The sequence below is a fragment of the Triturus cristatus genome, chromosome 2_1, assembly GCF_964204655.1.
Source record: "Triturus cristatus chromosome 2_1, aTriCri1.1, whole genome shotgun sequence".
NCBI lineage: Eukaryota > Metazoa > Chordata > Amphibia > Caudata > Salamandridae > Triturus > Triturus cristatus.
Window position 1 is genome coordinate 225,154,342 of NC_140581.1, and position 23,591 is coordinate 225,177,932.

Here is a 23,591-nt window from a genome sequence, read left to right on the forward strand (position 1 = left end):
AGTTCTCTTATCATATAATCTTATAATAATTAGAATTGGTAATTGTAGTGTGTTTAGTTTGAGGCCTAACCATATATGTAAAGTGAAGGCCTTCGTTTATTTTAGCCATGTTTTATTAGGACGACAGGATTTTAGCAAAGCTTAAATTGCAGAGTTGTGAAACCTCATGATGTTAGGGTTTTTTTCTGTCTAGCATTTGGCTGCAGGTACAAGGCCATGTAGCTCGTTAGTTAGAATGAGTCTTTGTTAAAATGGAATGGAGACAGAAGGAGTAGACATGAAAGGAGTGGATTGGAATGTAAAGTTGCAACTCCTGGTACAGAAAAGGCCTGGGACCCAAGGTCGAATTCGTGGAAAGGAAGATGAAAGGATGCCTGGAGGGGTGTGCTGAAGGGCGTGTACAGCTTTTGGGGTTTTGTATTAGGGACAGAGCCCCGTGGGTTGGACAGACGAGATTTAGGAGAGGTACTGAAAGGAGCATCATAGATCGAGCTCTCATATGGTGAAGACTTCTTAGGAAGTTTCACTGCTGACACCTTTTATGCGATCCTCACCTGGAAAGGGAATGTCGAGTAGGGATGTCCCCTTAGAATAGAGTAGGGACAGTAATGATTTGATTCATGAATTTTAACTTTGATATCACAATTGCTATAGGGTACTTGATGCTTTTGGAAGCTGTAATCCTGTTTATCTTTAGTCGTATGCGGATACTTCATAGACTGGCGTTTGTATTAGTCCCCATTTATCTTTTGTGCCTTGTATTGAGGTGCCTATATATTCAGATGTTTTTGCTGATAATAAAAGGTCAACCTCCGAGATCATGAGTCTTCTTTTCTGAGATGTCAAATTGCGGTAAATACGATCTGATAATTGTGTTTCTTCCCCCTATGCTATTAGACCAGTAAAAAGATCCTGGCGACCTGAGTGGGTTTTTGTAGGTAATTAGATGAGAACAAGAACCGGCGTTCCCAGTTGGTAGCAAACGAGGATGGTTTCTTTCTGATAGCGAGGGAAGATTGAGATTAGGATAAGTGATCCTTGAGGCCCATCAATGATAAGTAGGGTTGAATCATCGGAGGGCGAACTGCAGACGACCTGGCGGACGGACATAGATGGCGAGTAGCAGTGCGGCAGCAAGCAGAAGCTCGAAGAGCGAGTATGAACAAGATACAATGTTGTAGATTGCGGTGTTGTGTTATGTGAGATGTTTTGCGGAGTTAGTGTGAATGTTGTGGGATTGTGAGATCAGGCTGTGAGCGCGCGCAGCCCGGGAAAGTCTTAGGCGATGAGAAGACTAAGCGAGAGGGTGTAGACGACACCCCTGGTAGATTTTGTTGACCATTGATCGTGAGGTACCATCGATCACCTGGACCGAGATAGGGGAAGTGAATGTATGAGTGTGTGACAACCTGACGCTGGTCGTGGGTTGTTGTATGTGGAATTGAGTATTTGTAACCTATCAGAGGCGATCTGTCTGCCCGGCAGGGACAGACAGTAACCAACCGAGGTCGACAATTTCGAGAGACTGTGGACGGACAGTCAGAGGAGTAACTTGTTTGGGATCAAACGGTTATTTCAGCGTGTGAATGGGACGAATGCAAGGGTGAAACGAGCGGTGTGCAGGAGGGGAACTGCTGCGAGTGGAGGTTATGTGACGTCAGAAGGTGTCGCGCTGCGATAGGCTGGTTGGTGTAGTTCGCGCTGCCATTGGCAGACAGATACCAGGAAGTAAACAGAGATCGTGTGCGTTTAGTATTTGGTCATGATGAAATGTTTTAAAGTTTTTCGAGAATTGTGTCGAGGGGATGAACATGTGGTCACTCGAGAGGGTGCGGAGGCCCCTCCGGAGGACACGCCAGCACACTACATGGCAAGAAATGTAGGGTTGCATACCATAGTTTGGCTTGAGAATTGGCATAAAATGACTCAAGGAGAAGGAGAGTTAGCGTTTCCACGGTATGGTTCATTCAGATTAGCAGCTGAAGACTGTGATGGCAGCTTTACGACCTATGCCGAGGCCCACACAGTTTGAAGCACTACATGCGTGGATTAGAGCAGCGCATGATAAGGAGAGAGGCAGAAATCAGGAAAGGGTGAAAAGGTCAGTTCAGGCGTTCCAAGATGCTAGATGGGATGCAGCGGAGAAAAGATGGAGAATGCAAGCAATAGAGGGACATAAATTCGTATTAGAGACGACAGGAAAATCAAAGGAAAAGACAGTAGACGGGGAGGAAGACAGTGACACGGATGATAGCCTGGTAGAAAGGTTGTAATCCGAGAGACAACCTCCGTACAATCCGGATGCCTCAGAAGGCAATGAGACAAAGGAAGAAGAGAGTAGGGGAGCACTACCTTGATCAGAAGTAAGAGTAGAAGGAAAGATTTCTATGGGGACCGAGAATATCAGGTATAAGTCTGTGGGGAACTCGGAGGTGGAGAGAGGGGTGAGGTTACCAGATGCGCTGAAAATACCAGTTATCATCGGACCTATTGAGTCGATGTATGAGCTTGAGCCAGAAACGGCAGGGAGTTTAGAACAATCAGAGAGCAGGACGAGAAATGGGGTAGAGGAAAATGGATTGGTGAGGAGAATGGAGCGGATTCCGAAGCCTATAGAATTGAGTACGCAGATGCCAGCTACAGCTGACTCCTCTGGAGGACAGGGAGAATCGAGACCTACTAGACTAAGATCTTTAGTGGAGTCAAGATCAGATTTGAGAATGTGGACACCACCGGTGAGAACACAGAGTCAAGGTGTTTTAGACGCGGAGAGGGATCGAGGGACGATTGTAAATCGCTCTGTTCCCATGGGCAGATCAGGAGAGGGTAGGCCACAAGAAAGAGAATGTGAGTACAGACTGCCGAGAAGTGCTGAGGGGAGCTTTGAGAGGGAAAATGTTGGATGTCGTAAGGCTAAAGGCAGAAATGGATGTGATAATAGGTGGAAATCTACCCCTGGAAAGAATACTAACTTACGAACAAGATGAGTTACTATTTTTAGCGAAAGATGTGACTCGTAAAGCACGCACAGCTCATGAGAAATTGTCAGAGTTGGCAAAAAGATATGGGGTGGATTTGTCGAAAACTAAAGCGTTGCAAGATGATCACGGCTACAGTATAGTGATCAGGAATTGGAAGACAAGAGACTCATGGGACTGCGAACCCATGTCAAGGATTTGATATTAGCAATGCGGGCATGGATCATGCTCGATAAGTGGGAAGAAAGATGGTCCAAGAAGAAAAGTTCTAGAGGAGTAGTGGGAGAGGCGCCACCTCCGGGGGGAGGAACGACGGCAATAGGGAGTTTCCCTTTAAGGGAGGTACAGAATGGAGGATACGTACATGTACCCTGGAGTAGAGGGGCCTTCACAAATGATTTTCCCCGGCTAAGGGAAAAGCCTGTGGAGTGGTACAAGCAAGTTGATCGCTTTGTCAAAATCTCGAAGGTACTGTGGATTGATTTGAATACTTTGTTTGACATTGTGATCCCGGGGGATCTGTGGTCGGCATGTAAGGTTGCGATTGAATGGCCAGCCTCAGAGCCCGACAGGGATTTGATTACACATGGCCCGTCGCCAATAGTGATGAAAAAGTTCGAGCAGGTAATCACTTGGTTGAAATCGAAGGTCTCACCTCAAGATACTGATTGGGTGAAGATAGATAGGACTGTACAAGAGCCTAAGGAGACAGTGCATGAATTTTACGAGAGGCTTTTGCAGGCTTTTAAACAGTACAATGGTTTGGAGGCCTTGGATACCAAAGATATGGGACAGTTTGTGTCCAAGTTTGTGTTGGGATTGAGGCCAGAGGTTAGTCTAATGATACAGCAACATTTGATTTGTTGGCAGAATAAGCCTGTGGATGAGATTCTCCGATAGACTCAATCTTATCACTGCAATATCTAGTATAAGCACAAGAAATTGAAAGACAATCTGCTATTAGTACAGATGCAGACCGCAGTTCAGGGACAGTCCACTGGAGGAACGTTGGGAAGGAGGCAGGGAAATTATCAAGGAGGAGGACAGAATGCTCAAGGACAGGTGAGGCCGAGAGGAGTAGATCCTAAGACCGGAATAGATGTGGCAGTGTTGAAAAAGACCACAGCGTGTCACCTTTGCCACCAGATTGGACACTGGAGACGCGAGTGTCCTTTTAATCCATTAAATCAAATACAGCAGGAAGAACAGGTGACCCATGTTCCAGTGGCAGACGCACTCCCTGTAGTGACGCAACCTAGAATGACAAAAGGGGGGACGAATGTTCCGCAGGTACAGGTTCCCTGACCGCCTAGAATACAGAATATGCAGCAGGGAGCTCGGACATACGTACAGATGCCCCTATTCAAAGTGAATGGGGAAGATGATTCCGATCCAGCAACGAGATCTTGCTGGGGAGGAGACGATGATTGTGCGCTTAGAGCGGTCCTAGAAGTAGATAAGAAGGGACCCTTTGTAGAAGCAGAGATCGATTGCCACCCTACGACCTTTTTGGTTGATACGGGGGCTACAAGATCGACTAAGATCTGCAGTGATCCCGTATCTACCCCTTTCTGGCCAGACAATCCAAGTTGTTGGGGTAGCGAATAAGCAATTGACTAGCCCACTGACGGAACCAATACAGATTAGGATCGGGAACTTCAGTGACAGACACCAGTTCGTGGTGTGCGATTCTAGTCCAGTCTGTTTGTTAGGAAGAGATCTATTGTGTAAGCTTAATTGTACCATCTATTGCACCCCGAATGGAGTGGAAGTCCAGACAAGAGACGATGATGCGACCTTTAAGGTTGCGAACCAGCGTTGGTGCGTGGAAATGTATCCTGCACTCACAGTGGAGGAACTCCCTTTAGACTTGAGGGAGTCTGTGTCAGTTGATGTATGGGATCTTAGTGGGGAAGAGATCGGACTAGTTAAAGGTGTAGATCCAGTGAAAATAAGAGTCAAAACGAATGTAGAATACCCAAGAACTCCCCAGTATAAATTGTCACAGGAAACTATTGAGGGGATCAGACCCGTAATTGAGTCCATGCTTAGGCAAGGGATTTTGAGAGAAATCAGGGGTAGTCCGTGTAACTCGCCCATAATGGGATTGCAGAAACCGAGCGGGAAATTCAGGATTGTGCAAGATTTGCGAAGAATTAATGAGATTGTAATCCCGTGTTGTCCCGTGGTACCGAATCCATCCGTGATCCTGTTCCAAATCCCATGTGATGCGGAATGGTTCACCGTGATTGACCTGTGTCAAGCCTTTTTCTCGATTCCTCTGCATGAGGAGAGCCAATTTCTTTTTGCGTTTAGGCTGGAAAATCGTGTGTTAGCATGGGGTCGTATCCCACAGGGGTACACTGAGAGCCCGTCTATTTTCAATCAGATTTTGAAAAAGAACCTTGAAGGTCTGATGCTTCCCCAAGAGTCTGTTCTCGTCCAGTACATTGATGATTTGCTAGTGGCGTCAAAAACTGAGGACGCCTGCCGGATTGATACAGTAGCACTGTTGAATTTCCTAGGAGAGAACGGGCATAAGGTGTCTCCCAATAAATTGGAGTACTGTCTGAGTGAAGTACAGTATTTGGGTCATCGGATTGAGAAAGGCAAAAGAAAGATATCTCCAGATCGCATAGATGTGATTTTGAGAATGCCCGTCCCTACGACTCAGAGGGCAGTTCGAATGTTCTTGGGAATGGTTGGCTACTGTCGCCAATGGATCCCGAACTTCTCCTTTGAAGCGAAGCCCTTACAGCGGCTGACGCGCAAGGATGTGAGTGATCCGGTACCATGGGATGAAGACTGTTTAAGGTCCTTTCTGAAACTAAGAGAAGCCTTGTGCTGTGCGCCAGCGTTGGGAATGCCGGATTACAAGACGGCATTCGCATTGTTTTGCTGTGAGAAAGAAGGTTGCGCATTGGCAGTGTTAACTCAGGTTCATGGGAATGTCCGTAGACCAGTTGCCTATTTTTCGGCTACATTTGATCCAGTAGCCTCCGCGTTGCCCGGATGTCTCAGATCCGTTGCTGCAACAGGTGTCAGTATCGAGAGATGTGAGAGCATTGTACAGACCCCCCAGGATATAGCGGCATGGATTAGCAAATTTAGCGGCACAAATATGGAAATTTAGCGGCACAAATATGGAAATTTAGCGGCATTTTTGCGGCACTTTATTTTACTCATAATCATTCATTTTCAGCCTGAAATCAATGGAAGCTGTTTAGCAGAGTATTCCACTTTGAAATAGGCATGTTTAAAGTGTCTGCAGCTCTACGGAAGCACAGCTCCAGTCCTAACCTTGTGGGAGTGTGCTGTATTTCTCCCTGGGATGTTCTAGTGCCCATGTATGCACCCCTGTCGGGCATCGCTGCCTACGGATCCGAGAGGCAGGACACCTCTTCCTCAGGCACCCTCTTTTGCCAATTTTGGGTGCCACTGATGCCCGCAACATTGGTAGCAACATAATATTTTTTTTTTTTATTTGCTGCAAAGATATTGGTAATAGATGACAAATGTGACAGTAAATCCCTTCTAGGTTACTCAATTGGTTACATAGAGGTTGCATTTTAAAATATCTTACAGGGTTAAGATACCTGTTGGAGAGACCATTGTGTGCCCTGCAATTTTGAGGGGATTTTAATAGAGGTAAGGTAACTTTTGCTCCCAGCTGAATGTTGAAATAAGAAAACCCTCCTACTGCCTGCACGTTGCTGCACCCAGCCGAATACAAACAGCTTGCAGGCGCTGCTGTATTATCAGACAACAGGACAAATTCAGCATTTTTCTCAGGGAAATTAGCTGCCGGAAGTGAGATCAGGTGGGTTTCCCCTACTTTTCAGCACTGGTTGCCCTCTCCAAAGAAATTGATAGTTCATGTTGCCTGATAATAGTAGTTTTCTTGTTGGTTACGTTGAACAGTGCATTCTGCACAGACAGGAAACCTTTCGTCATGCAGCAACAAGGTTCAATGGCCACCGCCCGTCTTCCCTTTCCTTGGAATTTTGTGAGCATGAGTATTTACACCCTGGTGCTTGCAAAGGCCTATCCAATAAGGCACACGTACTACATCGCAGACAGCTGTACTGTCAACAGACCTAAAATAATTCTGTTATTTCCATTTCAATCGTTGACTCATTCCTTCTCGCTCTTCGTTTTCTTGCTGTTCTGTTATTTTTCTCAATCCTTGTCGCTCCTCTTCCTTGACTCTGTTTTCATTGCCCCTTCCCTTTCTCTTCTCTTTATTTCCTACCTCCCCTTTCTCTTTTCTCGTTTTCAGTTTTGTTCTTGCTTCCATCACTTCTCATCCCTGTAATTCCCACTCCAGTGCTTCTTATCATTCTCTTTCAAATGCTCTTTCCTCCTTACTTGCTCTGTTCTCTTCTTCGTTGTTTTTTCTCTCTTTTTCACTCCAATTTTCTGCCTCGGGTCTTTTCAGTGCACGTCTCTTCCTTTCATGCCTTTCCCTCCTACTTTCAGTTTGTCCTTCCTGCCTCTCTGACGCATTCACTTCCTGCACTTCTCCTTTGTCTTCCCATCTCTTCTATCTTTGTCTCTGGTTTATATTCCATTTCCCCACTTCTCCTTCTCTTTGCCCCCCTCCCCCACTTCAGCTCTCAAGCTCTCACCACCCCCCTCTATTTCATTCTCCTCGCATCTCTGTTCTCCTGTCCCACCGCTCTCTACATCTTGTACTCTCTCCCTTCTTCTCCCATCTCTTCCGCTCCTCTTTTCCCCATCTCAACCTCGTTCTGCCCCCTTCAAGGCCTCTCCCTTTCCTCCCCTCTTTAGCCTCCTTTCGCACACCTAATTTTTCCATCCGAGCTCTCTTTTGCCATCTCTATCTTCCTTCCCACCCTCTTCAACTCACACCTTCCATTTCTTTCCAACCTTCCCCTTTCTAGCTCCTTAACTCTAACTTCACATCTCACACTTCTCTCCCCTTCTTGTCTCTTCACCTTTCCCCCTCCTCCAATCTCTCTTCCCTTCACCGCTGTCACATCAGCCCCCCTCCCCCCACACCTCCTTCGCCTGCTCCCCCCACAGGATGCACAGGCTGTCCGAAATCCTTTACCGGCATCTACCAGAGATTCACCATGTGTGGGAGGGGGCGAAATTGAGACACAGAGAGCCCTGTCATGCCCTGGGAACATAATGCAATTACACATTTTAAAAGGGGAGGCATATTATGCAACGTGTATTCGCACCTTCCAGGGTCAAAAAGCATTTGGGGCTCAAAGTCCCTCCCACCCCCCCTTCCCCCACCATCGTGTGTGCAGCCCGGGCCAAGACAGCTTCCCCAGCAAACACACAGACAGTTTTAGAGCTGCTGTAGGCAAGTGTCTGTATTATTGCAGCCGCACCCGAGTGCTTCACAGGTCTTTAAAAGACCATTTAAATGTTAACAAAGCCTTGTTGTTTTTCACCCCTTCTTAGAGCCCCTGCATATCCACTCTGCCAATCGATGGAAGATTTAGCCCCCCATAAATATTTATACATACTAAAGAATGAAAGGAAATGTCTGAAGCTCAGCAATGATTCACTAACAACATCTTGCAGAAAGCGTCCGCTGTGATTGACAGCCACATGAGTAAACAAACACAAGCTCTGCCACTTTTGCAAAGATTGTTCTGCACACCTGAGGCATTACATCTTGTCGAAGGTGGACTGCCGCCACTGACTGGATATTACAGTGCCACAGAGCGCGCTTTTTCCACACCTACTTAGTCAAGGTATGCAAAAAATTTAAGACAAATTATGTGGCATAATCCAGCACATTCTGTGACAGTATTATTTCACAACATTTTAACCCTAATTAGTTCTGTCAGGGCAAACGTTTCACCACATTTCCGAAATTTCGCGGGCAGTTTTGTAAAAATCGCGGCATTTTTACAAAACTGCCGATTTCGCGATTTTTTTGCAAATCGCAAAATCCTGGAGGGTCTGATTGTAATGGGTCATCCACTTACTGTGCATGTGCCACATTCTGTTGAACTGTTGATGACCAGGACTAAGACACAACACCTCATGAATAATAGATTGATACGTTAAGAACAAGTCATCTTAGCTGCTGAGAATGTAACGTTGAAGAGGTGTTCTGTTTTAAATCCTGCCACATTGTTGCCAATCCCGAATATAGATGATGAAGATTGTGAGGATCATGACTGCCTCGATGTGACTGAATTGTGCACCAAACCCAGACCAGATATTGTGGATGAACCGCTTTCTGAGCCAGATGAAATATTCTTTGTGGACGGTTCATGTTTAAGAGACAATACGGGTCAGTTGAGAGCAGCCTTTGCTGTTTGTACCATCACCGGAGTGGTCGAAGCCGCTTGTCTAGAGGGAGTATACTCCGCACAGGTGGCTGAGCTAATTGCTTTGACTCGTGCCTGTGTGGCCGCTAACCAGATCCGTATAACGATTTATACGGACAGCCAGTACGGGTTTGGTGTCGTTCACGACTTCGGACAGTTATGGTTCCAGAGGGGGTTCATGACATCATCTGGGTCACCCATTAGGAATGGAGAATACGTGAGACAACTGTTGGAGGCGTTGCAAGGCCCAGATGAAATTGCAGTAGTGAAGTGTTCTGCTCATACGAAAGGAAATGATTTTGTATCTCTTGGAAATAATTATGCTGACTAAGTGGCCCGATTTTGTGCAGAACAGGGGTGCGATTTTACAGAACGACACATAAGGGGAAGTGAAGAAACAACTGATCCCAGTGTGATGTTGGCGATGGCCGATACATGGGAGGAGTTAAAACAGTTGCAAGACGAGGTGTCTGACGAGGAACGGGATAGTTGGGTGCGAGCTGGATGTGAGAAGGGAGATGTGGATGTCTGGGTTTCGAGTGATGGAAGAGCAGTGTTACCGGAATGTCTGTTGAATCCAATGGCACGATTAATACATGGTGCTGTGCATCTTGGCAGGGATGCGATGGTGCGAGTGTTTCGTCAGACATGGTACAATACGAAGTTTCGGGCAGCAGCCGAAGCAGTATGTCAGAGATGTGTCACCTGTCAACAAATGAATGTAGGGAAAAGGACAGCAGTGACAATGAGTCACATAGGGAGGTCGGGTAGCCCTTTCAACAGGATGCAGTTAGATTTCATTGAGATGCCAAGGTGTAATGGGTTGAGATACATATTAGTTGTAGTGTGTGTCTTTTCCAGATGGGTGGAGGCTTACCCGACACGCAGGTGTGATACTCTAACTGTAGCTAAGTTACTGTTGAGGGAGCTCATCCCGAGGTTCGGGTTCCCGACCTCTTTGGAATCGGACAGAGGAACACATTTCCACAGTGAACTGATGAAGTTGCTTTGTGCTGCCCTGAATTTAGACCAAAGGTTACATTGTAGTTATCGACCAGAGGCTTCTGGGATAGTAGAACAAGTTAATGGGACATTGAAGGCCAGAATGGCAAAGGTGTGCTCCTCAACTCCCCTGAAGTGGCCAGATGCCTTACCTCTGGTTCTTAGGAGTCTCCGAAGTGTGCCAGATAGGAGAACTGGATTGTCGCCCCATGAGATATTGATAGGGAGAGCGATGCGTGTGCCAGCAATACCAGCCTCTGCATTGATAAATATCACTGATGATGTAATTCTCGACTACTGTAAAGGCCTGGCTGATGTAGTTCATTCTGTGTCCCAGCAGGTGCAGGCGGTAGCTGTTCCAGCCGCAAGTGATCTGTGCCACGACCTGTGCCCAGGGGATTGGGTGTTAGTACGGAAGCACGTGAGGAAGAGTTGCTTGGACGTATGCTGGAGAGGCCCTTAACAGATTATTCTGGTTACAAATACTGCAGTGAAGTGTGGGGGACTACCGAACTGGGTGCATGCCTCCCATACCCGTAGAGTTCCAGCACCCTTGGAAGATACAGCCCCGCTCGTGAACGAAAACCCAGCTGAGGTGGCGGGGCCACCTGAGAGGGCAAGTCAAGCTGTAAGGGTGGCTGACACAGCTGGTTGTGCACTGGAAAAAGCTGTAAGCGAGGGAGAGAGAAACTCCGAATCAGAACCAGAAGCTGAAGAAGGTGCCTTCGGCGGAGTGGAGCCAAATACTCCCGGAGAAGAAGGTAGTGCACAGGGTATCGAAAGGGAGAGCAGGGGTGTCTCAGAAGCAGAAAGAGTTTGGACCATGAGTCCGAGACGGGTAAATTCGAGAGGAACATCGAGAAGAGATCTTGCCCCAGTATCGGAGGTGACTGAGTCGGAACAGAGTGAGGAAGATCAAGATCCGGAAGCTCCGAGAAGGTCGAGGAGAGCCAGAGTGCCGTGTCACAGGTACGCTTCACCTGAGTGGACGTACGTAGCAACGAATGCTAGGACCAATGAGTACGGGGAGGCTGAGGTCGATTACTCTTGTCAGCGGTCCACCGACTGAGGGCGGAAGTATTGCTGAAGATCCCAGGATTAGAGATCGACGGAGTACTGACTCTCCATATTCCAGATCCGCCACTCCTGAGTAACATTCGTGGTCTGATTTTGGATACATTGGCTTTCCCGAACTTTGCAGTTGTACCTTCTCCTCAAGAACTGAAAACTCTCAAACTTGAAATTTTGCAAGGAGTCCTGGAGCTGTTGGGACCTGCAGTTATTTTGGATTAGAGATGAACTTTGTCGAGAAGGAGCAAAAACAAGGGAGCCTTTGCTGATCCGAAAGAAAGTAGAGAACTGAACATTAGAAAAGAAAATTAGCTATAGGGGATAATTGTTGCATTGATACACAAGCCTGAATGAGGAAGAGACTCTCGCCCATTGTTATCGAACTGGATGAGCGTGGGGGGAAAAATGGCAGAGCCTAGAAATACACACCGCAGGGCGAAGAAAGTGATAGGTACACTTTTAGGAGTAGTCATAGCCGTTATTTTTGCAGTAGTCATAACTTCGTATGCAGTGGCCCACAGGGAAGAGGGGGAAGATGCTGGGAACAACTGCACCTGTCACTCCCAGTACCCAGAAGGATATTTCAGGAGATAAAAGGGCTAAGATGCTAGAAGAGAGTCGTAGGTTACACATGGATTTGTCGAAAGGTGATTTCAAGCTCAATGCATATGCGAAATTGTTGTACGAGTACGTTGATGCGATGGATGCGAAGGATTGCTATGTATGCATGCAGTTGCCTGCTTCTGTAGATGAGGGTATTAGATACCATCACCTTCCATTGACTTATGGGATTTCTTGCAGTCTATTGCTTAGTCTGTTTTACGAAAGGAAACAGTTTGAGTACTATTTCTCCAATTATGACACAGTACTTCCTGACGTACCAGCGTTTAAGCATTTGAATAAGTATGATTATTATAAGTCACATGAAAGACTTCAGAATTATTTCATAATGACTCAAAGTTTGGATACTGCGTATGCTCATAGAAATAATTTGACATGTTCAGTGTCAGACACCGAAAAGAAATTTATTGGCCAAGTTGAAGACAGATATAGAAAATTAACCCAAGATAAGGATGGGGAAAAGAAGTCAACCGATTGGACAGAGGAAGAGAAGCTACATAAGTCAAGGGGAAGTTATGGACCCATAGCTTTAGATCAAGTCCAGAGAGGAAATCTGTGTGTTGCTCGTCCTCAGTCGGACAAGGACAAAATCTGGGTTGGACACAGTACATGTGCCCATACCTTTACTATGGAAGATTCAGCTAAGAACTTCTTGCAGGGTCAGATACAAGTTATCGCGACAGTGTATTATGTGTGTGGAAGGAATGCATACGTAAGGTTGCCTGAGCAGTGGTACGGGACTTGTTATTTGGCTGTTATTTTCCCGAAGATATATCATGCCGAGGATTTGACTCTGCTAGAGACAGGACAACACTCTAGAGTACGGAGAGATGCAAGTGCAGGAGCTGTGATTGGTGATATCTTTGGGGCAATCACACCGGTTTGGGTGTGATTTTGAATGATGTGAAGATACGAAAATTAGCAACTGTGGTTGATGAGTTGTCAATGAATACAGCAAAGTCATTGTTGTTGGTGGATGGAGAGATGTTATCGATCAGGACAATGGTTTTACAAAATCGTCTTGCATTAGACGTGTTATTAGCAAAAGAAGGCGGAGTCTGTAAATTGTTGAAGGTTCAAGAATGTTGCACGTATATTCCAGACAACAGCAAGGAGCTGAGGAAATATATAGTCAACATTACCACACTTCATGAAGAAGCTGCAGTATTGGCAGAAGAGAATGTGTGGGAAAAGATTGGGAAAGGATTTGGACATGTGGGAAGTTGGTTTGCAGATTTCGGAAAGGGAATTCTTGGATATGTGCTGAAACCAATCTTGATTGTGGTGGTTTGTGTGATCTGTTTGTGGGAACTTGTGAGAGCGTACAAGTGGTACCGAGGAAACAGAGCTGAGAGGATTCTCAGGGGATATGAAAGACGAATGGCGCATATGCAAGATAGTCAGTATCAGGACCTAAAAAGAATGGAGGGTTTCCGACAAAGTGGGTTGGTTACCACCTCTGTATGAAGGGATTGTGTGATGACAAGTTGTCATCAAAGGGGGGAACTGATAGAGCGTTGCTGATGCGAAAATTGTAGGGGTGCACCATATTCATTGTTAGTCAGCACCCGCATATAACTCAGCATGCTATTCAAGTATAATGGAAATGTATTCATTAAAATAGACAAGTAGAAATGTAAGCAGGCCTCGAGAGAAGGAAAAGGCCACCAGTTATACTGAAACGTATTGGTATATGTAATGCTTAGTATAATAATGTCATGTATTCAAAGACATTAAGTCATGTTAGTGGAACGCAGAAGATAGTTCTCTTAAGAATGAGACGAATAATTAGAATTGGTAATTGTAGTGTGTTTAGTTTGAGGCATAACCATATATGTAAAGTGAAGGCCTTCGTTTATTTTAGCCATGTTTTATTAGGACGACAGGATTTTAGCAAAGCTTAAATTGCAGAGAGTTGTGAAACCTCATGATGTTAGGGGTTTTTTCAGTCTAGCATTTGGCTGCAGGTACAAGGCCATGTAGCTCGTTAGTTAGAATGAGTCTTTGTTCAAATGAAATGGAGACAGAAGGAGTAGACATGAAGGGAGTGGATTGGAATGTAAAGTTGCAACTCCTGGTACAGAAAAGGCCTGGGACCAAAGGTCGAATTCGTGGAAAGGAAGATGAAAGGATGCAAATGGAAATCTACTGAAGGAAGAGGCTGCCTGGAGGGGTGTGCTGAAGGGCGTGTACAGCTTTTGGGGTTTTGTATTAGGGACAGAGCCCCATGGGTTGGACAGACGAGACTTAGGAGAGGGACTGAAAGGAGCATCATAGATCGAGCTCTCATATGGTGAAGACTTCTTAGGAAGTTTCACTGCTGACACCTTTTATGCGATCCTCACCTGGAAAGGGAATGTTGAGTAGAGATGTCCCCTTAGAATAGAGTAGGGACAGTAATGATTTGATTCATGAATTTTAACTTTGATATCACAATTGCTATAGGGTACTTGATGCTTTTGGAAGCTGTAATCCTGTTTATCTTTAGTCGTATGCGGATACTTCATAGACTGGCGTTTGTATTAGTCCCCATTTATCTTTTGTGCCTTGTATTGAGGTGCCTATATATTCAGATGTTTTTGCTGATAATAAAAGGTCAACCTCCGAGATCATGAGTCTTCTTTTCTGAGATGTCAAATTGCGGTAAATACGATCTGATAATTGTGTTTCTTCCCCCTATGCTATTAGACAAGTAAAAAGATCCTGGCGACCGGAGTGGGTTCTTGTAGGTAATTAGATGAGAACAAGAACCGGCGTTCCCACATCCACAAACAGCTCTATTTTCTAGTACAAGAAGGACATGGGGAAAGGATTGATAACATTCTCAAGAGTATGTGGAACTCAGTCTGCTGTCAAGAATAGGTTATTCTGAAGCTTAAAGGGCAAGCTGTGACACTCAGGACATCATGGCAACAGTATTCTGGCACAGGAGAAACAAAGCATGCATCATCGCCCTCCTTATCACTTTAATATTAAATATAGGTTGAAACACTGACATTTACTGGCGTAGTTTACCAATTGCGGGATAGTCCTAAAGGTTACACAACCAGAAAAGAGATGCAAGGAATGTGCTCTTACATAATTTTCTCTAAAGTTTTTTTTTTTTTTAAGGATTCTTCGTTCGCGTTAATAAAAACTAGAATTTACTTAATTTGTTAAAGACCTTAAAACCTAATAATTAGATATGGACATAGAAAGCCATTAGTGGTCTTTTTAATAGTCTGGCACTTCCAACAACCCTACAAGTGTGGGTACGGGATGATGTGGAGGATTGTGCCTTTGATTTTTTCTGCCAGCATGATAGCTGTTTGAAAAAGCTGTGGTTTGGCCTCATATTTGCTTAGCATTTCAGGACATGATTTAGTGCATCTAGGAAAGTCTTCCTCTTGTGATGCATTAGGCAGTCATTCACTGTGTTGCAGGTACTGCCAATTCAACGGTGGGAGTAGACCAGTTTGATCAGAGATAGAATTGCATACAATGGCGACACAAAGACCATAATTGTGCCATAAGTATGCAGAACCAGAATATGGAAGCTGTGCACACTTCAGGCCATACATTTCCCTAGAAATCTCAGTAAAATTCAGCTAGCCTTTCTTCTAAATGTGAGGCTCTTTGGCTGCAAGTGTATGCCCCCCACAGTGAGGATCTCTAGAAGAGACTGCCTTCATAAATCTCCTGTGGCACAAGAACCTTCTGTGTCCTGTGATCCAAGGTAGAGAATCTCCGATTCAAATTACAGAGGATCTTGGTGCCCTCGGCGGCAGCATTATATCTAGTAGTATCTGTGTGGCTGTTGCATGCTGTTACGCATCAGGAATTTACATTTTTCAGCGTTAACAAATTAACCCGGTTGCTTTCAATGCACTCTCGCTTTATGTGCACATCCGTAAGGAAGAGCTCGTTTTACTCAATCTTAATAATTTAATAGACTTGTTTGAGATTACGCACGACTCTTATCTAGGTCAGAGGCTCCTACTTGCTCATCTTCACTCACCTACTACTCAACGTCTGTCATTAAGATACTGGATTCATCCAAGGAATAAGTACAGACTGAATTTTATGAACTTCTCTGGTGGAACTCCAGATCTTCTTTAGCGCAATTATTACTCAATAGGTAGGACTCCCTTGATACATATTCTAATTATTTAAATGATATCATTATTGGTCACACATTTAAATGTTGAATGATAATTTATAGAGGTCAACCGTTACCCATATAAGGGTGTTCCACCATTAAATTGCAACACCAGTAAGAGACAACACTAAGTCAATTTTGGACGAGATGGGTATGTAGATTTTTCCTGAAATCTAGATGGGAAATTCTTTGTCGATTATTTGCAGGCAATTGATTATATGGCTTGGCAGAGAGGTGGATAAATGAACGTCCTCCAAACGTTTGCTAGCAGAAAAGAGCAACGCTAGAGCACAGGGTGCGAGGATGGTGAATCACTGCTGAATGTGCCGGCTTCCAGAATCATTTAATGTCAGAGTTATTGGCTTTGAATAGACGCAACATTTTAACAGTGAACCACTGTAAGTTATGCAGATAAAGTAAAATAGACAATAGACCATCCAAACATGCATTAATTGAGAAACAGGGGTTGTGGTCAAAAACAGGTATGACACATGGTTTTAATACAAAGAAAGAACTTAATCTTACTGAATATTTGCTCCTCTTTAGGCACAAAAACGTTTTTTTCTGAAACTCTGGTAGATTGTAGAAGTAGGGGTCATTTGCACGAACTTGCCAAGAGCAATCTGGAAATGCAAGAAAACACAATTTTAAACTATGCATGTATATTGAGGACACATGTACAATGCTTGTTGCGGCGCACACTCCGTGGGGGAGGGCAACCATATTCTGCTGGTTTAAAAGACAATAATGCAAAACACTTTATAGGCCATAATTAAAAAGTAAAACCCAGCTATGGTTACCATCTATATTTCATATTTGTGTGCCAGTGTAGTTGCATATTTCACAAACAATTAACAGGCAGATGTACCCCAGAAAATTGGAACAGCTTGTTATTTCTTCAGCATTTCCAACTTTGACCGCTCCTGAGCTATAGGAAGGGGGAACATTACTTATTTTCACTGAGCCCAGGATGTTGTAGGACTTGCAATTACTTAATATAAGTGCACCCACAACATGAAACACCCAAAAGTACTCCCATATTAACCTAGGATATGGGTTTGCTTTAACACTTAGCGAATACAGGGGAACCAATGCCACTTAAGAATCCATGCACCAATATATTAAGGCGGTAACTCTGTCCCCTTAGTCGGTGGAGAAAATTGATACAGTCCTTCATCTCTGAGGGAATGACCACTAGAAAAGTAGTCATTGTTATTTATTTAATAGAAGAGGATTACTAAGCCAGGAATGGGCCCAATACCTATTTCTGAAGGATCTCACACACACTCCTGCTCACTTTTGACATCCTGCACTCACCAACTACTGAAAGAATTAATGCTTGGCTTCAGAGAGGCTTGAAACAGAAACAAGCCAACTGAGAAGGAGAAAAACACCAGATCATAAACTGCTACCAGGAAAGATGAACACAGGCACCATACACAGCCGTGTAGCCAGGACTGTACATGTTTGAGGAGGGGGAAGTGGGATAATTACAACTTTCAACACAGGGATATACACAAAATATTGACAAGCAGCTATCATAGAGTTGCCACAGCAAACAAGCTGCACCCCAAACAGATGTTGCTTTTTCCTTTAGTCGCTTACGTCATGTTAATTTTGGACAGACTTACCATCTTGCATCAGAATATAATAGCAACACAAACAACTGCAACATGACTTACGCCCCACCATATGTGCCAAACCACTATACGAAAGGAGACAAATGCTGACCACTCGCACAAATCGGGCTACCTTTTACCTTCATTCACTGTATTCATTCAAGAAGCAGGCAGGGTCATCTCAAACTTCCACACACATCAGTCACAGCAGTAGCACGTGTGTGACTGACCAATCATTACATAACAGAGGGAGAACCATTGGTCCCTCCCATGTAGTCAAGTTAGCCGCCTGACCTGGTAAACAACCAGAATTTCAAGATGCAATTACCAAATCCGCACAGTAAATGGCTTAAATAACTGAACTAAACACAGTTCAAGATCCAGCACGTTAAAGCAGTTTTTTTAAATTCCGGTTTGTCACTAGCCAAGAACAAAGGTGTACTATGATCTTGAACAATTAAAACAATGTATGCCTTTAGCTGGCCTTTTTATGAGTTAATATGTTTACCTACAAATCAGAAATTAAAAAATATCACAGGACCACTTAAAAGACCCAACATTGCTATTCTTTGACCCCAGGGTAGGTCGCTCCCCTGCCCTCGCGGCGCCACCAGATCCTCTGTGCCTGCCTTCTGCTCTGTTGTTGTGCCGACTGTCCCCCAGAGTGCCTGCCTTTTTCCCCTGTGTATGATCGCGTCCCCTTTTGCTTTTTTGTATCCCAGAGTGCCTGCTTTCCCCGTGTGATCGCGCTCCCCTTGCCTTCTGTATCCCTGAGTGCCTGCTTTCCCCGTTGTGATCGCGCTCCCCTTGCTTTTTGTATCCCTGAGTGCCTGCTGCCCCTCGTGCCCCCGCCGTCCCCCTCCGTCCTTCCGCCGCTTTTTGTCGTTTTTTTCTCTCGCTTTTCCGGCTTTTGTACCCCTTCTAGGTACTTTTCCGCTTTTTCGGGCCTCCTCGCCTCCCCGAGGCCCTTCGCCGCTTTTCCCGCTCTTTTTCCCCCCTACCCGCCCTCCTCCCGCCTCCCAGCTGTCCCCGCCTCCCTGGCTACCCCTTATATGGCGGCCGCTGCGAGGCCGCGCAGCGGACGCGCGCAGCGGGCGCGCCGCTGGCGCACCGAAGGCGCGCCTAAGGCAAGCCCGTCTGCGCCCAGCACCCGAACCTCTGGCCCCCGCGCCCCCCGCCTGACCTACGACTCCGCCTTCCTCGCCAACCTCAACCCCAGCCGCACGCCGGGCTGCTACTGCGCCACCCCGAAACATACCCACGGACCCTTCACCTGCAGCAACTGCCGCTTCACCTGCCTCCGAACCCACTCCGCTCCGCTCCCGCCAAGAACTACTCCCCCGGAAACAACCTCCACTGCATCCTGGTCAACACCCGATCCATCCACAGGCACGCCATCGAACTGTGGAACCTCATCAACTCTACGAACCCGGACATCGCCTTCCTCACCAAGACCTGGATGAACCCCTCCTCGGCACCCGACATCGCCATAGCCATCCCCGACGGCTACAAAATCATCCGGAAAGACCGCACCAACCGCATCGGGGGAGGCATCGCCATCGCACACAAAAACTCCATCCGCATCTCGACCGACACCGACAACTCACTCACCTCCACTTCATGATCCACAGCGACCCCAAAACCACCCTCAGAGGCACCCTCATGTACAGACCACCAGGACCTCGCACCAAGTTCAGCGAAGACATCGCAGACTTCGTCAACCCTCACGCACTCATCCACCGACTACATCCTCCTAGGAGACCTCAACTTTCACCTGGAGAACCTCACCGACAACAACACCGCCTTACTGGACAACCTCGCCAACCTGGGACTGAATCAGCTAGTCAACACTCCCACCCACGACGCCGGACACACGCTCGACCCCATCTTCTCCTCCAGCAAACACATCACCTTCAGCCACACCACCGAACTCACCTGGTCGGACCACAGCTGCGTCCACTTCATCTTCAAGAAGAACACCGTGCCCCACCACACCCAGCAACCACCAAGAAGACACTGGAATCGTATCACCACGGAACAGCTCGCATCAAGCCTCTCCCAGAACCAACCCACCAGCACCACCGACCCCAACGTAGCCGCCAACAACCTCACAAACTGGATCTCCGACTGCGCCAACCTCCTGGCCCCCCTGAAGACTCAAGCCAGCACCAACAACCACAAGAAAAACTCCTGGTTCACCCCCGACCTCAAGAACTCCAAGAAAGAATGCCGCGCCCGCGAGAAGACGTGGCGCCTTAACCAGACCGAAGAGAACATGTCAGCTCTCAAGGACGCCACCCGCCAACACCACCAACACCTCCGCGCCGCACGAAAAACAGCCTACCGGAACAGACTTGACAACAACGCCCACAACAGCAAGGAACTATTTGGCATCGTCAAAGAGCTCTCCAACCCGGAATAAGAAAACAACTCCATCCCTCTCTCACAGGACCTCTGCGACTCCCTCGCAACCTTCTTCCACCACAAGATCACCGACATATACAACAGCTTCCCGACCACCGACACGAGCCCCCCTCCGGAACCCGCCACCGACACCACCACCATCATCCTCACCTGGAACCCTACCACCACGGAGACCACCCGCATAATGAACTCGATCGACTCCGGATCCCCATTGGACCCCTGCCCGCTCCACATCTACAACAAGGCCGACGACATCATCGCACCGCACCTCCGAGACGTCATCAACGCCTCCCTCACCGCCGCCACCTTCCCTGAGAGCTGGAAAAACGCAGAGCTCAACGCCCTCTTAAAGAAACCTACAGCAGACCCCACCGAACTCAAAAACTTACAGCCCATCTCTCTCCTGCCGTTCCCCGCCAAAGTGATTGAGAAAATAGTCAACGCTCAACTCACCAACGCCCTGGAAACCAACGACTCCCTCGACCCCACACAGTTCGGTTTCAGGGCCAACCACAGCACCGAAACCGCCCTGATCGCAGCAACGGACGACATCAGAGCCCTGACCGACAAGGGAGAGACCGTGGCCCTCATACTCCTGGACCTCTCTGCAGCCTTCGACACGGTCTGCCACCGCACCCTGATACGCCACCTCAGCAACGCCGGCATCAGAAGCAAGGCCCTGGAATGGATCGTCTCCTTCCTCTCCGGAAGGACTCAGAGAGTCCGCCTTCCCCCCTTCAGATCCACAGCGATAATCTGCGGCGTACCTCAAGGATCCTCCCTCAGCCCCACTCTCTTCAACGTCTACATGACCCCCCTGGCGAACATCGCACGCAAACACGGACTCGACCTTATATCATACGCCGACGACACCCAGCTCATCTTATCCCTCACTAACAACCCCACATCAGCTAGGACCAGACTACATGAAGGAATGAAGGAAGTGGCGAACTGGATGACAGACAGCCGTCTGAAACTGAACACAGACAAAACGGAGGTCCTCATCCTCGGCCCCACTCCCACCGCATGGGATGACTCCTGGTGGCCCCCGCCCTAGGCAGCACTCCCCAACCCACCGACCACGCGCGCAACCTCGGCTTCATCCTGGACTCTTCCCTCACCATGACCAGACAGGTGAACTCGGTGACCTCGGCATGTTTCAACACCCTCTGCATGCTCCGCAAGATCTTCCGCTGGATCCCCACCGACACCAGGAAGACCGTCACCCACGCCCTCGTCACCAGCCGCTTGGACTACGGGAACACCCTGTACGCCGGCATCACCACCAAGCTGCAGAGGAAACTCCAACGGATCCAGAACGCTGCCGCAAGACTCATCCTGGACATCCCTCGCCACCGCCACATCTCCGGACACCTGAAAAAACTCCATTGGCTACCCGTCAACAAGCGGATCACCTTCCGACTACTCGCCCACGCACACAAAGCCCTTCACAACCTCGGACCCAAACTCATCAACAACCGCGTCTCCTTCTACACTTCCCCGCGCACTCTGCGCTCCACCGGACAGGCCCTGGCAGCCGTACCCCGCATCCGCAAAGCCACCGCCGGAGGAAGATCCTTCTCTTTTCTAGCAGCGAAGACCTGGAACTCTCTGCCCAGCCACCTTCATGCCATACCTGACCACCTCTCCTTCAGAAGGCAGCTCAAGACCTGGCTCTTCGAGCACTGACCCCCCCCCCCCTCCCAGCGCCTTGAGACCCTTGATGGGTGAGTAGCGCGCTTTATAAATGCGATTGATTGATTGATTCAGAAAGGCTCAGACACGCATATGACCTTTACATGCTATATTGTTTTTGTAAATACGTTTTTTTATCATCACCTTGCACTAAAATGCAGGCGCTACCACAGCCATTGCAGGAAAACATTTTAAAATCTTAGCGATACAAAATTAAGTTAGGCATTTGATATATCATCACCTTGCACTAAAATGCAGGCGCTACCACAGCCATTGCAGGAAAACATTTTAAAATCTTAGCTATACAAAATTAAGTTAGGCATTTGATATAAAGAGTATAAATAGAATGCAAAAGTGCCTAAAGACAATTTCTTTTTGAGTTTTTAGCTGACTGCATGGATTTGATCGCCACATCTTAAGTTAAAATATTTAAAGGATAATGTGTCAAAGGTAAATAGACATGCAACTTTGATGGATTATAGTTAGTGTAATGGCCTTTGGGCAGTCGAACTGAATTACCTACTTTCTTCCAATACCTTTATGCTGGAAGGTGACAGCAACTCGGAGGAGGTCCCTTATAATAATTGTGGTCTGGACCCTCAAGCGCCTGGTGTAATTGATTTACTCTTGACTTAGGGTCTGTTTATTTTGGCACACGCTTGGTTCCTTTAATCAGAGACTTTTGGGTACTTCTAATTAATTAAGTCCTTGTTGTAGGGACCTTGGGCGTTTGTGTTGAAGATTGGTTCTTCTTTCAGGACGGATTCTTGTCCTAATAAATAGGTGTATTTATCCTTCATTCTTTGCACCGGGGATGTTTTATTGGAGGTAGTGATTACATGGTTTTGTTTTGGTATTCCTTATTCGGACCACATTTTTCAATCGTCTTTTGAACTAACTTATAGGTTGGTGATGGTCCGGATATGCATGATACCCAAGTGATTTGTCTTGTGTCAGGCTCAATGTAATGGTTTATATTGTGAAATCTGGCACCCCCTTAAATCCCATTGTTTTGAATTCTAGATTGAGTCTGATGGTTGCTTACAATGTTTTTGTCCTGGCGATTACCTAATAAGGTCAAAACGCCGCCGACGCCTTCCTTTGGTGAAATTAGGAGGAAGCATACATTGTGTCTTGTTCAGTCATTAGACAAGCCTTTTTGTGTTATTCTCCCCTCTGCCATGGTCTTGCTGTTTACAATGCATTTTGCATTATTTTATGATGTATGTTCTGTGCAACATTGTGAGCACCAGTTGAATGTTTGCATATTGGGTTTATCTTTTTGGAATATTTTTCGATTATAAATGCTTTTTTATATAATTATTGTGGGAACCTGATTTCATTGGGTTTAATTTTCTTTTAATTTATTGTTATATGTATGTGTTGTGCTCTGAGAATTGTGTTTAAAAAATAAAAATCCCTTAACAACTGTTGCTATAATATAGTTTGTCACAAAGTTCTGGGGAGTAGGGTTACCCCGGTTTGTTGTACTCATCCTCTCAAGTACCAACATCTCAAAGCGCCATCTAAGATTTTAACAATGGGTTCCGCATTCCACCACCAAATCTCGAACAGCATTGCCTTTCACTTTAGCACACACAGAATCCTAAAATTAGAAGATGCCGTTCCTCGTAATACTTAATGTACATCAGCTCGCCACTTTGGAATGCCTACAGCTTTTTTGCCATCATACATCAATTTCATCCACCCAGGTCTCATTCATGAC

General features: G+C 46.4%; 1 protein-coding gene across 2 annotated transcripts in view; it reads right to left on the reverse strand.

Moving 5' to 3' along the window:
• Positions 1 to 23,591, reverse strand: part of ATP8B1 (ATPase phospholipid transporting 8B1) — a 546,944-nt gene that overhangs the window by 345,514 nt on the left and 177,839 nt on the right. For both annotated transcript variants that reach the window (XM_085630200.1, XM_085630201.1), the window contains exon 3: positions 16,653 to 16,750. In XM_085630200.1, the coding sequence (XP_085486326.1) occupies positions 16,653 to 16,750 (98 nt within the window). The remainder of the gene's footprint in view (positions 1 to 16,652; positions 16,751 to 23,591) is intronic.